The sequence below is a fragment of the Siniperca chuatsi genome, linkage group LG4 (assembly GCF_020085105.1).
Source record: "Siniperca chuatsi isolate FFG_IHB_CAS linkage group LG4, ASM2008510v1, whole genome shotgun sequence".
NCBI lineage: Eukaryota > Metazoa > Chordata > Actinopteri > Centrarchiformes > Sinipercidae > Siniperca > Siniperca chuatsi.
In genome coordinates, this window is record NC_058045.1 from 9,875,807 (window position 1) to 9,893,253 (window position 17,447).

Below are 17,447 nucleotides of genomic sequence, written 5' to 3' on the forward strand. Positions count from 1 at the left end.
GTAGCTTGACTGGTGATTCTGGCATCGTTGTGACGGGCAGGGGAGAAAGTCGTTGGTAACCTGGAAAGTACAGTGACACAACAGGAGATAAACAAATATATTGACAAGATAAGTTAAAACAACAATGCATAAACATGGCTTTGTTGGAACTGTACACCGGGGTAAGAGAAAAGCTCCCTGTTTTTTTATTACAATAGAGATCATTTTACCTGTATAGAAACATATGGAAACTTTGTCATGGCTCAGGAAAGTTGCAGGGATATAGAGGAGGCTGGACCTAAAGGAATTTAAAGTCTAAACGCTCAACTGTTTACTCTTACTCGACTTTGTAAATGTAAATCTGTATGATTTGTTTATATATATGATCTATAATGACTTGATTGAAAAGAAAAATAAAATAAGGTCCTCATAGTTCACACAGGGAATAGCGTTACATTTACAGTGTTATATGTTTTAATAACTCTATAATAAGCACTGATAAATTGTTAACTTGTTGTCACAATTGAAATCTTCTCCCTTAGTACAACAGAGTGTGGATACCAGATGCAGAACATGTGTGGAAATCAGCCGAGATTATGAGAGACTTTCATTTTGGGGATAATGTTCTTGAGTTGCTTCTTGAAGATGGCACTGTAAGTAAAATGGGATTAATAAAACCTTCACATGCAACTGCAGTGGATTTATGATGGTGAGAAGCAACAGCTGACCTGTGACTCTTTTACATAACCGGTCACTGTACAGGAGCACTGCTACCCTGTTGACCCGTCAAAACCACAACTCCCTCCTCTTCGCAACCCTGACATCTTGGTGGGGGAGAACGACCTCACCGCTCTCAGCTACCTGCACGAACCTGCAGTCCTGCATAACCTTAAAGTGCGATTCGTGGAGTCCAGAATCATCTATACCTACTGTGGTACTGTTGAAATCTTTGACTGTCAAACTATATCTAAGTGCTGAGGTGTGGGTTGTCCGCAGTTTGTGCTCCTGGCTCAGCCTGATCTGTTTCCTCATTTTCAGGTATTATACTGGTGGCTGTAAATCCATACAAACAACTTTCTATCTATGGAGATGCAATCATTCATGCCTACTCAGGCCAGAACATGGGAGACATGGACCCTCATATATTTGCAGTGGCAGAGGAGGCTTACAAACAGATGGCCAGGTAAATAAAAGCTGAAATAATCAAATAATCACATTAAGTACAATATACAGTCTAGTTATAACAGTGTACATACTCTTTTTTTTCTCAGAAACCACAAGAACCAGTCTATCATCATCAGTGGTGAGTCTGGAGCCGGTAAAACTGTGTCTGCTCGATTCGCTATGAGGTACTTTGCTGTTGTAAGCAAATCTGGAAGTAAGACTCGAGTTGAAGACAAAGTCCTGGCATCCAATCCAATAACAGAGGTATGATTTTACTGGACCAGGAGTCCTGCTCACAAGGCAACACATCGCCATTCTCTCCACTAAACTGCAAAATGGTCGATGTTTCAGTACTGTGTACATGTTTATGCACCCAGTACGTTCATTAAGACAATTTATATCTTTGTGATAACTTGAAAAGAGACTCGATGACCTGAGGTGTTTTTCTCTCAGGCAATAGGAAATGCAAAGACCACCAGGAATGACAACAGCAGCCGTTTTGGGAAATACACCGAGATCAGCTTTGACCGGAGGTACCGGATCATCGGAGCAAACATGAGGACCTATCTCTTAGAGAAATCCAGAGTCGTTTTTCAGGTAGAGGTAGGAGATGAAGATATCTAAAACTCTTATATATCTGATCCATAATATTGATACCCTTGTTTTATTCAGGCAGACAACGAGCGAAACTATCACATATTCTACCAGATGTGTTCGTGTGCTCACCTGCCAGAGTTCAAGAATCTAAGACTGTGTGAGTGTTTGTCAATTTCACTGCTGTTGTGTTTTATCTAATTCACAATCATACACATATTTATTGTGGGATTATTTTGTTGTTAGTGTGCCTAATTGTATATTTCTCTTCGTCTGTAGTGAGTGCAGATAAGTTCCGGTACACCTGCATGAGCGGTGAGATCACTATTGACGGTGTAGATGACAAGAAAGCCATGGAAGAGACTCGACAGACCTTCTCAGTGCTGGGTAAAAAAACTCTGCAGCTGTCAGACTGTAACTTGCCTTTAGTGTTAAAACTTTTATGTTAGCTTTACCTTCCTCTCTCTGCTTCTCCAGGATTGAAGGAGGACTTTCAGTCAGATGTGTTCAAAGTTTTGGCAGCCATTCTGCATTTGGGAAATGTGGAAATCAGAAACTCTGGAGGGGACAAATCATCAGTTCCTGTGAGTCTCAACTCTCCAAGCCTTAAATGTATTTTTGTTTGCAAGGTTAGATCTTAAAACATTAACCTGGTTCAATACAAAACTTTATTTGCATATCCTCCAGCCCAGTGATCCACACCTGGTAGTCTTATGTGAGTTGCTGGGTCTGAGCGCAGAGGGGTTGGTGCGTTGGTTGTGCCATCGGAGGATCGTTTTGGCGGCTGAGACGTTGGTGAAGCCGATGCCCAAGGAGCGGGCAGTAAATGCCAGAGATGCACTTGCCAAGCAGATGTATGCCCATCTGTTTGACTGTATTATTAACAGGATAAACACAGCACTGCAGGTTCCAGGAAAGCAACACGCTTTCATAGGTGTTCTGGACATTTATGGGTAATGCAGATGCAATACTTTTTTCTTCAGCTGCTTGATAATTCAGGTCTCTTTAGCTGCCATTTTTTGATGTGATCTTGATGTCCTTTGTCCTCAGCTTTGAAACATTTGACATCAACAGCTTTGAACAGTTTTGTATCAACTATGCAAATGAAAAGCTTCAACAGCAGTTTAACTTGGTATGCATCACCGGCGTCCCAAATCATTGCAAAACACTGCACACACCCCTTCATCAACTCAGAGGGTTATTCTCTTGTCTTTCTTATTTTCAATCAGCATGTGTTCAAGCTGGAGCAAGAGGAGTACATGAAAGAGGACATCCCATGGACGTTGATAGATTTCTATGACAATCAGCCGGTCATTGACCTGATTGAAGCAAAGATGGGGATCCTTGACTTGCTTGATGAAGAATGTTTGGTAATTGATTGGATGTGATGTGAACTTTTACAAATAACATTTTCAATTCTTTTTTTTCTAAATGTTCCCTTGATGTACCTGCTGTACCTCCTATACATACGTCATTTTACTTTACAGTTTCCTCAGGGCACTGATCAAAGCTGGCTGCAAAAGCTGTTCAACTACCTAGATGCCAATCCTCTGTTTGAGAAGCCCAGGTTATCAAATGAGGCATTTGTGATTCAACACTTTGCAGACAAGGTGCAGTCGGGTGATCCTTTCCTGCATAACGTAGCACAAAAATGACTCATACTATTATTAACTATTAATCCTTTTCTATTCCTGAGAGATTCCTTTTTTAAAATCTTTCTATTAACAGGTGGAATATCAATGCAGAGGTTTTCTTGAAAAGAACAGAGACGCTCTCTATGAAGAACTGGTTGACATTATGAGAGTCAGTAAGGTAATCAAAGGCCCTTTTTTATATTGGCTTTTTTTAATATATATCTCACAGTGGTTAAAAATCTAAGTTAACAAAAGTATTAAAGCCAACCCATGGATCATTGCTTTTTCTCATTTTAACACATTTCTCCTGCTCGCAACTGTTATCAGTTTCCTTTTCTGGCCAACTTTTTCCAAGAGGAGGAGCGAAGCACTGTGAACAGTAGAGGTGTCAAAGTGAGGCCTGCCAGACCTGCAGTGAAACCAGCCAATAAACAGCTGAGAACTTCTGTGGGAGATAAGGTGAACATGTTTACTCACTGTCACTGTTCACTGGAAATTGAACTCCCTCATTGAAGTTTACTTAATATTCTGTATTTACCAATGTGCATAGAATAAAACTGAGTTCGTATCTTGTATTTGTATCCTTTCTCATGAACTTTGTGGTTGAATGTAGTTCTGCAGCTCCCTCTCTTTACTGATGGAAACACTGAATGCTACCACCCCTCACTATGTGCGCTGCATTAAGCCCAACGATGAAAAGCTCCCATTTGAGTGAGTACTGATGAATCTGTGTTTGACACGATCCACTCTGTGTTCACCTGTATTTCACCTTTCACCTTTCACCTTCATTTTGGTTTAAGGGAGTGTTTGCTTGTTTTTTGAGATATGACTCCAGGAGGGTGGTGCAGCAGCTGCGAGCCTGTGGAGTCCTTGAAACGATTCGTATCAGTGCACAGAGCTATCCGTCCAGGTCATTCTCTGTTACTAGATTCTATATTAGCCAAATTACAATATTCTCATCTCCATATACTAATGTTGTAATGGCAAACATGTTTTTTGTTTGCAGGTGGACATACATTGAGTTTTACAGCCGATACAGTATCCTAATGTCACATCAGGAGTGGGACCTCAAGGACAAGAAGCAGACCTGCAAGGACGTGCTGCAGAGGCTGATTCAGGTTAGCCGCCTCTTTTGCTGCCTTTAAACACAACATTAAAAACACACTGTCGTGCACTGCATGTTTGTGTATTACTTTGGCCTCATGGTTTGATCTCTAGGACCCCAACCAGTACAAGTTTGGTCGGACAAAGATCTTCTTCCGAGCTGGTCAGGTAGCTTATCTCGAGAAGCTGCGCCTGGACCGACTGAGAGGAGCCTGCGTGACCATCCAGAAACACGTCCGCGGGTGGAGCCAGAGGAGGAAGTACCTGCGCATTAGAGAGGCAGCCATCATCCTCCAAGAGTACATCCGTGGAAAGAGGACAATCCGGTTAGAGGCATTCACTTACAGTTTTGTTGTTCTGTATCCTCTGTTGTATCTTTTGGGGTTCTGACATGTGCTTGTTGTGTTTGTAAACCTGCAGTAAAACAGTGAGTGCTGCAGCACTGAAGATGGGCTGGGGAACAATGGTGATCCAGAGACACTGGAGAGGTTACCGCATGAGACAGATCTACCAGGTTGTCCGTCTGGCCTCCATCACCATCCAGGCCTTCACACGAGGTTGGATGGCCCGTGAACAGTACAAGAAGGTCTGTAACTGAAGAATCATTAATTAATCACCCATTTAGTATGATGAAAATACAAAATGTAACCACATATGATTCATGCCCTGCTATCTCTATCTGTTACATTTCAGATGATAGAGGAGCAGAAAGCTGTGGTTTTACAGAAGTATGCTAGAGCATGGCTGGCACGGCGGCGTTTTCAAACCATGCGTAGGCTGGTGCTTAACGTTCAGCTCTCCTACAGGGTGCAGCAGCTCAGAAAGAAGATAGAAGAGCAGGTAAAGATGCTTCCAAAGTTACTTTATCTGTGGCTTTTATGTTGAGGACGTAACTGAATCCCTGTATCCTTACAGAACAGAGAGAACCACGGCTTGATGGAAAGACTGACAAGCTTGGCCAACTCCAATTCTCAAACCATGGACAGGCTTCAGAGTCTGGAGGCACAGCTGGAAAAATCAACCAACCAGAAGGCGTCTTTGGAGGCAAGAGAGAAGAAAGCGAATGAAGATGCTAGTCTGGTCAGTTCTGAAGTTGATGCTTAAAATTGAATACAGTTGTTTGTGTCTTTGCAGCTTTTTGTTTGCTTATGAAGCAGATTTCATGAGCCCTTTAAAAAAAACATTTTTATTCTCACTCCAGACAATTGCGCAGCTTCAAAAGGAAACAGATGCACTAAACCTTGAAAAGCAGAACTTGGAGAAAAAGTTTGAAGCTTCCACCAAAGAGGCCAAAGGTAATAGGGGTCAAGATTCCTACGTATCATACTCTAATTGTAATTTGTACCAAATTTGTGACCAGCTTTACACTCTTACAGAGAGCTTTGATCAAATAAAGAGGAATCTTCTGGAAGAGAAAGAATATGAAGCAAGACTTAGGAAGTAAGTAATGAACATGTGCAATGTACCTCATCTACAGAATGGAGCAAATATCTTTTTCAGCTAAAGCAAATTTTGGCTCAGCTTGTTCAGTTTAGTTAATGAGATGATTCTTGGCAGAATTGCAGAGAACAACATTGAGATCCAGAGACAGGACCATGAGAAGGAGGTGGAAACTCTGAAAGAGGAGATAAAGAGATTAAAAGAAGAGAGAGTCAGTCTGCAGAGAAAGATAGAGGAGGGGGGCCAGGTGAACTCTGACCTGCAGGAACAGGTCATCCAGCTCACCAAACATGTTAAAGCCATTCCCGAGCTACGCAGAGATCTCAACAACCTGCAAAATCAGAGAAATGACATGGACCGAAGGATGAAGCAACAGTCGGAACAAGCAAAAGGTACAGACTTTTACTTATATGCCTTCAGTTATGAAAATGATACAGTACACACAAATAAAGACAGTAGTTTGCTGATGCTCCCTGAATATTTTTCTGCAGCTAAGATGAATGATATTACGAGACAACTTCTTGGTGGTGTTGTTGAAGAGGAGGTTATTTTGGGGTAATCCAAATATTTTAGGTTTTCTCTACTATAGTTGTTCTATATCTCTTTTAGGCATTTAATCTCACACATTGTTTCTCTGAAGGCTCACTACCGACCACTCTGAGAAGATTTATGAAGTTGAAGATTTGCTGGAAGCCTTTGATGGCCTACAGAAAGCTACCAGGTCTATTTTTACTGACAACCATAGCAATTCATTCACTTAATATCAGTATTGTCCAGTTTTGTACACGTGTGACAAACCTGTGTACACTTGATCCTGTTTGACATGGTTCTACCTTTTAATGGCAGAATACTGGAAAACCACCAGAGGGAGCAGAAGGAAAACTATGAGACACAAGTGGAGGGCTTGAAATTGAAAATGGACCACCTTCAAAATGAGAACAGCAAGTTGCAAAACCTGTTCCAGGAGAAAAGTAATGTCAATGAGAATATTCGTCAAGAAGTGTCCAGGCTCAGCAGTGAAAACTCAGTGCGTTATTGCATTCTTGAATCAATATTTTATTTCTTGGGATAGATGAAGTGCAGAACATGCTGTGATTTGTGCTTTCCCTTGTTTCCATGTGACCCACAGGTTATACCGGAGCTGAAACTGCAGATTTCAGAGCTGCAAAGACAAAAGCAAGAATTGGAGGCTCATGCAGAGGAGCAGAACAGAGAACTAGCAGGTAGATCTAGGTATTTATTTCCCAATTATTACTTTTGCAGATTAGCAATTTACTTGTTCTTTTGTTTATCTTTTGTCCCTGCCACCCGAAAGACAAAACTGAGGAAATCACTAATGTTCTTCAAAGGAAAATCAAAGAAGAGAGCTCACAACGCAGGTACAATACTCTGATTGGAGTCTGTTTCTTGATTAAAGAAGTGATGGTCATTTCTGAGTCATCCTGATTTCTGTTGCTTTTAGGCACTTTGAGGAGAAAGCCGAAGAACTGGAGGAGTTGAAGAGGGAGCTCCAAGACCGAGTAGAGGAGCTGGAAGAGGAGAATGATCACTTGAAGAGACAGCGGTTGATGGAGAGCGAGGCCAAGAGCAAACAGAGACAGGAGACTTCACGGTTAACTGCTGAGAATATGGTGCGTGTGGACAGGCAGAGGGTTACAGTACGAGTGTGTGAATGCATGCCTCGTCTGCATGAAAGACAGTAACAAATTCTACTTCTCTTTCAGGACTTAGAAGAGCAGCTCGACCAGAAAGACAGATTAATAAAGAAACTCCAGAATCAAATAAAGAGCCTTGAAACATCACAGAAAGGTAGCACCGTGGCTTGTACATGTGCATTGTAGCATAAATCTAACTTCTCCATGTTCATCACTTTAATGTTTCTCACACAGCGAAGCAAACGTCTGTGTCTGCTGTTCCCAAAGATTACCTTGGCATGTTGGAGTACAAGAGAGAGGATGAATCCAGGCTCATTCAAAACATCATTCTGGGTATTCTTCCTTTATTTCTATTAGTCTGATATAGTCACATTAAACCCATTCATTTTGTGAGTTTCTCTGCCTTCCTCTACATGTATGCTTGGGAAGCATCTGTGGTCTTCTGAGTTTTTGACAGGAATAAATAATAACAAGATGAAACTTGCTACATTCTACACGTAGATCTGAAGCCCAAAGGTGTGGTGGTCAATATGATCCCCGGTTTGCCAGCTCACATCCTCTTCATGTGCGTCCGCCATGCCGACTACCTCAATGATGAAGTCAAACTCAAGTCTCTTATGAATGCGACCATTGGTGCTGTCAAAAAGGTCATCATGGTGAGGTTAATTCTCAGTCTAGTAGCTTTATCTCCACTGTAGATTTGCTGAATAAATAATGAGTATAATCCAAAAGCTATTATTCATAACCATATCTACGATTAGGTCGCTAGCATGTTGACAGCAGTTTAGTTTACTTTAATTATTTCACTTTGTGATGTTGATGATCGGAAAAGGATAAACAGTCAGCAAAAGTTAAATGACATAAATTGCATAAATTAAATAAAATGTCACATCTCTAAAGAATTTGAAAAATATATAATTTTGAGTTGCTGAAAATAAATGAAAACAAAAAGCACCTGACATTTTCTTCGTTTTAGAGTCACCACAAAGACTTTGAGTTGCTGTCATTCTGGCTGTCAAACACGTATCAGCTGCTCAACTGTCTGAAGCAGTACAGCGGGGAGGAGGTCTGAATTCACTGTATTTATCCTGGTTGCACTATCATGGTTTTTGTCTGTGGATAATGTCATATACTGTAACAGGCATATTTCAACATTCCCATGTTTTGCTTTCTGTTCACAAAAGGAGTTCATGAAGCAAAATACTCCTCGCCAGAAAAAGAACTGCTTGAAGAATTTTGATTTGTCAGAACACAGACAGATTCTCAGCGATGTGGCCATCCACATCTACCATCAGTTTATCACAGTCATGGAAAAGGCCGTCGCTCCTGCAATCGGTATTTTACAAAGTTCATCGTAACAAACAGGCAGATTTTGGTAGTGGACAACCTTTATAAGCAACCTAAAATGTGCTGCTTTACTATCCTGTCCAACAGTTCCCGGTATGTTGGAGCACGAAAGTTTACAGGGGATTTCTAGCATGAAGCCGACGGGCTTCAGGAAGCGCTCGAACAGCATCTACGAGGACTCGGAGACGTACACCATCTCCTCCATCATTCAGCAGCTCAGTGTCTTCCACTCCACCATGAGCCAGCATGGCATGGAGCAGGGCCTCATCAAACAGGCTGTCAAGCAACTGTTCTTCCTAGTTGGTGCGACTACCCTCAACAACATCATGCTCCGCAAAGATATGTGTTCCTGCAGGAAAGGAATGCAAATCAGGTCTGTGGTTGTTTTTATAAGAATAAAAGAGTATTTCTTTGGAGCTAAAAATGAGTTCATAGCTTCTCTGTTTGTTTAGGTGCAACATCAGTTACCTGGAGGAATGGCTGAAGGAGAAGGAACTGCAAAGCTCTAATGCTATGGACACTTTGAGGCCGTTGTCTCAGGCCGCCTGGTTACTGCAAGTCAACAAGTCTACTGATGACGACGCCAAGGAGATCGCTGAACAATGCACTGAGCTCAACCCCGTTCAGGTACTTTATTCATGTCACACATGCAGTGTTTTTGATATAAAAACATCCAGATTCACACTGATGTGAAACAAAACTGACATTCATTTGTAGATTGTCAAGATTTTGAACTCCTACACACCCATTGATGATTTTGAGAAAAGGGTGACGTCGTCATTTGTCCGCAAAGTTCAGGTGAGCTCTATTGTTCATTTCAAAATGTTAATGTAATCAGCCTTTCTGATTTAAAATACGGTGTAATGTCATAAAAATACTCGTTCACCTGCCATACTTGCACTTCACTAAATACGCTAATCTGCTCCTTGTTGCAGTCATTGCTACAAGATCGTGAAGGGTCCACACAGCTGATGCTGGACTCAGACTATCGTTTCCAGGTCATGTTTCCTTTCTGCCCGTCCTCGCAGGCTCTGGAGCTGCTGCAGGTCCCGAGCAGCCTTCATCTGGGTTTCCTAACCAGGATCTGACACCACCAGCCTTTGACCTTTCACTCCTCGTGACTGATTCATAGTTCAGTGGCCTATGGCTGTATCTTATATATAAATATGTAAACACCTTTAATAAACAATGTACACCATATTTAAAATCAGGGCTGTGGCCAGGAGTTTTGAAATACAGAGGTTATGTCCTCCCAACGCACCACCTCCAAAAGGGAAGCCTTGTTTTGATTTTCAGATTTTATTTCTTAAAATATTTATGTTAATTTTATTAGAGCTGCAACCAATAGTCAATTAACTGATTAGTCCATCCACAGAAAATTCAGCTTCTCAAATGTGAGGATTTGCTGCTTTTCTCTGTTTTATATTATTGTAAAATGAATTTCACTGGGCTTCGGGCTGCTTAAAAGTAGTCAGATTTAAATATAGTCTGTCTAAAAATACTGAAATATGAGCCAATTAAATACCCACCATGTGTATTTTATTTTAACTGTTGAATGTCAACTTCCACCAAGTTGCTAAAACTCCCAGAAAAAAAGACACTAAGGATATGACCTCAGTGAACTCAGTAGCTATGGCCCTGTTAAAATGTGAAAGTGAAAGTGGAGTCAATAAAACTCAACAGTATTTTGAATCATTCACATTCAAAACAGAGGATTATATACAATTTTAATATATTTCTTGTAACCACTATTTAATATGAAACTATGTTTTCTTCATAATTGATTCTATTTAAATAAATCTGTTAAACTGCTAGCGTGCCATATTTATCTGCTGTATTTTTGCATTACAGACAAACAGTATTGTGTTTTCCATGTCGGTGGTATTTCAATGCATTATTTAGCGGTAGAGTGGTGAGGCCGTGTGCGGCTGAGGATGCAGCACCAGGATGCAGGATCCTCCTCCTCCTCTGAAAACTGGAGGAGCATCTTCTCCCTCTGACGTCATGACAGCAGCATCAGCTGTTAGCTCTGCTTTAAGCCTTTTCGCTGCCGATCGCTGCCTGCACAAAGGAAATATATGAGATCCCCTCTAATCCCTGAAATGGCGACACAGGAGGTACAGCTGAACGAGACTCTGACCCATCTCAAAACGGAATCGGAGACACTGAAGTCGAAGCTGGAGGAGGAAAGAGCGAAGCTGCACGATGTCGAGCGTGAGTGCTGAAAATGGAGAGGCCTCGATTCACCTCTGCGTTTACAGTGTGACGGGACAAACAACAGCAAATGTCTCATTACAGCCAAATGTATATTAGCGAGAGGTCAAATGTTGCCAGTTTTACAGGGATGTGAATTTATGGAAACTGGTTATTGACCTGACGTTACCTCAGATTTGACAGGCGACTTAAGCAGGATGTTTGTTTGCCTCCCCATTTTACAGCCCAGTGCTTCCATCTGAATTTCTTCTATGTAGTGGTTTTGTCCAATCATGTCTCAGCAGTATGGCAATAGTAGAGATGTTAAATAAAAATATTTTAAAAACAAAATAGAAACAGACTGTAATAGCTACATGTTTTATGAGATGCTCACACAAGCTAATGGATGACATGAGAATAATCAATGATAATTTCAATATATTCCTCCATTTAGCATATAGGCCTACTGTAGTTTAATCCTTATTGCTGCTGGGAATATTAATGGAAGGTGTAGCCTATACAGTAGAGGGTTTAATGTGTTTTACATTGTGTGTGTGTGTGTGTGTGTGTGTGTGTGTGTGTGTGTGCAGTACATCAGGTGGCAGAGAAGGTGGAGGGGCTGGGTCAGTTTGTCATGAAGACCCGAAGAACTCTGAAGGGACATGGCAACAAAGTTCTGTGTATGGACTGGTGTAAGGACAAGAGGAGGATCGTCAGCTCCTCACAGGTCACAGATGCTCCTGTTTTTCCCATCTTGTAGTTAATTAGAGAAGCCAGTTTGTAATTGGATAAATGTGTATTATATTGTACTGATTTCTACTCTCTTGATGCAGGATGGAAAGGTGATTGTATGGGATGCTTTCACTACCAACAAGGTAACTTGTGTTTTTCAATATATAGGTATTTTATTATAGCATGAAAACCATCAAGACCATTTTAGTAAAATGCTGAGATTTTTAAAAAACGTTGTCACATTTTACCCATTCCTCCCGCATCCTACTACAAGCTTGTCACAAACCAGTGTTTCAACTATGCTCCCAAAGCTATCAGCTACTAATAGCTGCTTTTGTGCATCATTTGCACTCCAGTACTATATACTGAATACTGCAGTAACTTATCTACTGCACTGTTAACTATTTCCATAAATTGCACTACTTTATATTCATTGCACTGCTGTTCTGCCCAGTCCAATTCATTATTGTGCATATCCATCAGTATACTTCTGTTTATAGAAATGCCATCTGTATATAATGTCCATAGCACCACTTGTAAAATATTTTCATAATATTGCTCTATCCTGCATTTATGCACACACTTTATATCCTGCACTTGCTTATTGCACTTCTGGTTAGACCTAAAATGCATTTCGTTGCCTTGTACTTGTATATGTGTGATGACAATAAAGTTGAATCTAATCTAATCTAATCTAATGACCCCAGTGTAGACACCAGTTGTGAGGATTTCAACCAAAGAGTGACTTTCCTTCTCAGATTGTTTTACTGGAAGGATTTTATTAGTTCTGAAGGGGTAATAATTAATATTTGGTATTTCCCAAGACAAAAGCAAAAACAAAGAAGTAAGTATACAAAATTCTGTGTAACAGAAATGCAGTGGTGGAAAGTAACTAAGTACATTTAGTCACGTACTGTACTTTAGTGCAATTTTGAAGTTCTTGTACTTTAATTCAGTATTTACATTTTATGCTACTTTATACTTTTACTCCACTCCACTACAATTTGGAGGCAAATATTGTACTTTTTACTCCAATACATTTATCTGACAGCTTTAGTTACTTTCCAGATTCTGATTAATAATATAAAATATAAGCAACAAATAGATTATATTATTATATCAATTGATCCCCACGTGGAAATTCACAAGCTACCCAGCCGTATATAAAGTAATATATATAAAATATTTATAAATTAATTAAAATTAGCCTTATATTTGTCAGCTGCAACATTAAAATAATGTACACATTTATAAATTAATCGTAGACCAGAGATTCCACATCGATGAAACACCCATCCTGACGGTGTTGGAGATGCCAATCAAGAGCTTAGGGCTATGGTACAACAACACAAGCCTCAAGGACTCAGACCAGAGTGACCACCTGAGGGAAGAAACCATCAAAGGCCCTGTTAGCATAAACAATACCTTGCTTCCTGGCAAACTGAAACTGTGGTGCCTGCAATTCCGATTGCTCCCCCGTCTGATGTGGCCTCTAAAAATCGAGAAGCTGGAGAGAACAGTTAGTTCTTATATCAAGAAGTGGCTTGAACTTCCGCGTTGCCTCATTAATATCAGCCTGTAAGGGAAAAGTGCTCTGGAACTGTCTGTCTCTAGCCTCACTGAAGAGTACAAATGCACCAAAGTGAGGCTGGACATGACCCTGACCGAGTCTCAAGATGCTAGAATACAAGCGGCTGCTCCCAGACTGGCAAGTGGGAGGAAGTGGACCCGACAGAGGCTGTACAGCAAGCAAAATCCACTCAGGACAGGTGCAGCAGGGAAGAGGGGGTTTTGGACTCGGGACAAGCTGACTCACATGGCACAAGGGAACATCCACCCAGAGAAGAAATCTAGTAGTAGCCGAGGCCCGGCAGCAAGAGGAGGCGAGAAATGCACAAAGGCAGGCTCACAGTCCAAACAGGGTCAGTGGACTAACTGGGAAAACCTGGAGCAACATAAGCTAACCTGGAAGGATCTTTGGGAGATGGAAGGAAGCAGACTGAGAGCTTCATCGTCAGAGCCACCTACAATGTTCTTACCTAAACCAGTGGATCGGACATGTCCTCTCTGTCAAACCCCAGCAACGCTAAGGTACATCCTCGTCGGCTGCAAAACCAGTCTTTCCCAAGGCTGTTACACCTGGAGGCACAATCAGGTCCTGAGACAACTGGCGATTATCCTGGAAGGAAGGAGAACCACCACCAATGCACTCTCTCCCCCAAAGCCTGGATTCTCAAAAACCACCGCCTTCATAAGAGCAGGACAACTTCCATTGAATGTCAAACAGCCTAAAGCTTAGTGCTCTGCTCTAATTATGCCTAATGAATTTGATTCATCTCGCTGTACTGGTGCAGCTCATGCAGCTTTGTCTTTTGATGTTTATTAGGAGCATGCTGTGACAATGCCGTGCACCTGGGTGATGGCTTGTGCCTACGCCCCCTCTGGCTGTGCTGTAGCTTGTGGGTGAGTGTCTTACTACCCATGATGATCCAGATGTGGCGTGTCATCTGTTTGTTTTTCAGGGCTTTTTTTTTGTAAACTGGAGTTATTTTCTGTCACAGGGGCCTGGACAACAAATGCTCAGTGTATCCTCTGTCTCTGGACAAGAATGAGAACTTGGCTGCCAAGAAGAAGTCAGTGGCCATGCACACAAACTACCTGTCTGCCTGTAGCTTCACCAACTCAGATATGCAGGTGAGAATATTCAGAAAACATCCACAAAATGACAAAACAAATTTAGTGAAATGTTAATTGAGATAGTAGTTGTGTGTTTCATGTTTTCCCACTATTTTACTGATACTGTTTCCTGCAAATACGGCTGCTTTTCTAGTCATCACTGTTTCTCTCTCCTTATTAATCAGAAATCACTGCCTTCCATATTCCTGTGAACGCAGCTTCCTCACTTTGTTAATAATTCACAGCAGCCAGGCGCTGCTGGTTTGATATCCTGGTCACATGAAGTTTCACACATCGAAGACAATCCATTTATAGCCGCGTGGTAGCCCACATCGACTTTTACTGAACTTCAGAACAGCCGTTATTCTTCCTCCTCATTGTCTGCTTGTGTTAAAGATCCTGACGTCCAGCGGGGATGGAACATGTGCATTATGGGACGTTGAGAGTGGGCAGCTGTTGCAGAGTTTCCATGGACACGCAGCCGACGTGCTCTGTCTGGACCTGGCCCCCTCTGAGACTGGAAACACGTTTGTTTCAGGGGTGAGGACGCTTCCTCCTCCTCCTCCGCCTCCATTACTATTTAAACTTCACTGTATTATTTTAAATATTTTGCATTATTCTATATTATTGCAGGGCTGTGATAAGAAGGCTAATGTGTGGGACATGCGTTCAGGACAGTGTATTCAGTCCTTTGAAACTCATGAATCAGACATAAATAGTGTGCGGTAAGTGATTGCCTCCAAATGGTTCTGTTATAAGTGTAGAGATAAGCACATTTTTTATTTATCATTCGGTGAGAAAAAAATATTTCTTCTATGTGTTAAGATTTTGTGTTATAACATCTTTCAAATTATTCTGATATCCTATGGTTTTGTTTGTAGAAACACATGAAAATTGGTGCAATCTATGTTTTGCTTTTAGCCCATTCATTCTCAGCCACATTGTCTTTTTTCATTCTACAACTAGGAGACGCTAAAAGTCATATATGTTCAAATCCTACACATAGGGGCTTTAAGAGAGCAATTTGTTCCTAACTGTGGCTTTCTTTTTTTAAATAGATACTATCCCAGTGGAGATGCATTTGCATCTGGCTCAGATGATGCTACAGTAAGTAATCAGATATTTACCACACAAAGAGCAGCTGGAAACATGTTGAAAATTCTCTTTAAAATTCAAACACTGACCTTTGTTACAGTGCCGCCTGTATGACTTAAGGGCAGACAGAGAAGTGGCTATTTATTCCAAAGACAGCATCATATTTGGGGTCTCCAGTGTGGATTTCTCTCTCAGTGGTAAGAAATATACACTTTGTCTCTTCAGTATTATTCTGGTTACTCAACCAAACAGCAGTTTAATGACCAATCAGAGCTAAAAATTATTTATTTTGTATATTAGAGTTATGCTGTTAAAAGCATTTATGTTTTTTTAATCCTTCAGGACGGCTACTGTTTGGCGGCTACAACGACTACACCATAAATGTTTGGGATGTTCTCAAAGGAACACGGGTCTCTATTCTGTTTGGACATGAGAACCGTGTCAGTACACTGCGTGTTTCCCCAGACGGGACGGCCTTCAGCACAGGTTCCTGGGACCACACTCTTCGGGTATGAGATGTCCGTTATTATTGTCTGATATGACGAATTTGCAATCTACAATGACCTTATTTGTTGATATCTTGTAATGTCTGCTGTTTCTTTTTTCCAGATCTGGGCTTAAGGATAAAGACACAGAGGATTAAAGGGTAGACAGACTTACTGAAGACACACCAATGTTTCTGTTTGCTAGAGTACAATCACAGAGATAGAGACTCAGTTTTGTTTGTACATAGGGCATATCAATAGCACTGTATATACTCCAGTCTCATGGCCAGGGTAGATTTCCATATTTCAGAGCGTAATTAAATCAAACAGCACGCTTGTATTACGGTATAATTGAAAGAAAATTGCACAGAAGTACTTATGGTTACAACTTAACTTGTAAAATGTATATTGCAGAAAATAACATTGGTAGTGACTAGCATCAGTCTAGGATAGAAGTGACACGATAAAGTGATGTATTGTATGTGCCCACATAAAGGACATTACTTGTTAATTAATTTGGGTTTTTTTGCACAAAAAAATGGTAGAAAGCACTCTGTGGAAGAAAATGGGATACAAGGAAACAAAATACAAATGCAGGAGAAGCAGTACAGTTTATATTAAGACCTCAGCTTCACTTGGCAAGACTTATTCATGCCACAGACTGAGAAAAGCGAGAAGGGAGGATGGGCATTTGTGGATTCTCTGTAAATGAAAAATGTTAGAATATGGATGAATAGATTGGCTTGTAGAAATGAATCAATATTAGTTAGTCTGAAGCCAATGAAGGAGTACTAGCATAAAATATTATGAACAAAAGTACAATTTGTAGTTGATTAAACATGGAAATAGACAGTAAATTAATGTATTATTAATTAAACACCATGTGCACCCAACAAAACTTCTCCATTCTTGACAGCAACTCACCTGCCAATATTATTCTAATGTAAAGAAAGCACATTTACAGGTAAACCCAAAATACATCATGTTGATTTTCCATCCCTATGATTTTAAAATATGGTCTCATTTCTGTTTGTTTCCAGCGATGGAAGCCACTTCCTGCTCTTTATGCACATTCAGTCACTGCCAACACCCTGAACCTGTGGTTCCCCCCTAGATATCTAAGTACTAATATATAAAAAAATGGTTAAATTCTTCGAATGTACTCCTTTTCATGCAGTTGTCCAATAGCTGTAATTTCATATTTATTGTAATTATTTTATTGTAGTTTAGTGTACAGTTATACAAGGGACTGTTTATCAAACTATTGCAAACATAATAAATTGAGTTTTGAATATCATTACTTTCTCATTATTGTTCTTTACCTTATTTGATTGTTTTACACTTTTTTT

The 17,447-nt window shown here is 40.6% G+C and overlaps 2 protein-coding genes across 7 annotated transcripts; both read left to right on the plus strand.

Annotated features, from left to right (window-relative positions):
• The first annotated feature begins 18 nt into the window (after positions 1–18).
• myo5c (myosin VC) lies at positions 19–10,729 on the plus strand. Of its 5 annotated transcripts, none has more exons than XM_044194367.1 (40): positions 19–161; positions 522–632; positions 742–913; positions 1,018–1,162; positions 1,251–1,407; positions 1,597–1,740; positions 1,816–1,897; positions 2,017–2,124; positions 2,215–2,321; positions 2,425–2,690; positions 2,788–2,869; positions 2,967–3,107; positions 3,225–3,347; positions 3,466–3,549; positions 3,699–3,830; positions 3,985–4,082; positions 4,195–4,281; positions 4,378–4,489; positions 4,590–4,801; positions 4,896–5,061; positions 5,169–5,315; positions 5,391–5,555; positions 5,677–5,770; positions 5,852–5,915; positions 6,033–6,307; positions 6,407–6,470; positions 6,556–6,636; positions 6,762–6,942; positions 7,045–7,148; positions 7,265–7,294; positions 7,378–7,546; positions 7,640–7,724; positions 7,805–7,903; positions 8,072–8,226; positions 8,547–8,636; positions 8,755–8,905; positions 9,005–9,290; positions 9,370–9,544; positions 9,635–9,715; positions 9,853–10,729. In XM_044194367.1, exons 1-40 carry the CDS (start codon positions 135–137, stop codon positions 10,003–10,005), a joined length of 5,205 nt encoding a protein of 1,734 aa, XP_044050302.1. In that variant the 5' UTR covers positions 19–134; the 3' UTR covers positions 10,006–10,729. The 5 variants fall into 5 exon arrangements, with proteins under 5 accessions (XP_044050302.1, XP_044050301.1, XP_044050303.1 ...); XM_044194366.1 differs by having other exon boundaries at positions 7,045–7,138; positions 7,231–7,294; XM_044194368.1 differs by having other exon boundaries at positions 7,045–7,138; positions 7,231–7,294; positions 7,838–7,903.
• Positions 10,730–10,846: 117 nt separating this feature from the next.
• On the plus strand, positions 10,847–17,395 carry gnb5a (guanine nucleotide binding protein (G protein), beta 5a). Of its 2 annotated transcripts, XM_044194473.1 has the most exons (12): positions 10,847–11,131; positions 11,701–11,837; positions 11,944–11,985; positions 14,229–14,305; positions 14,404–14,536; positions 14,915–15,058; positions 15,152–15,243; positions 15,577–15,625; positions 15,714–15,810; positions 15,956–16,122; positions 16,223–16,259; positions 17,139–17,395. In XM_044194473.1, exons 1-11 carry the CDS (start codon positions 10,996–10,998, stop codon positions 16,232–16,234), a joined length of 1,086 nt encoding a protein of 361 aa, XP_044050408.1. In that variant the 5' UTR covers positions 10,847–10,995; the 3' UTR covers positions 16,235–16,259; positions 17,139–17,395. The 2 variants fall into 2 exon arrangements, with proteins under 2 accessions (XP_044050408.1, XP_044050407.1); XM_044194472.1 differs by having other exon boundaries at positions 16,223–17,395.
• The last annotated feature ends 52 nt before the right edge of the window (positions 17,396–17,447 follow it).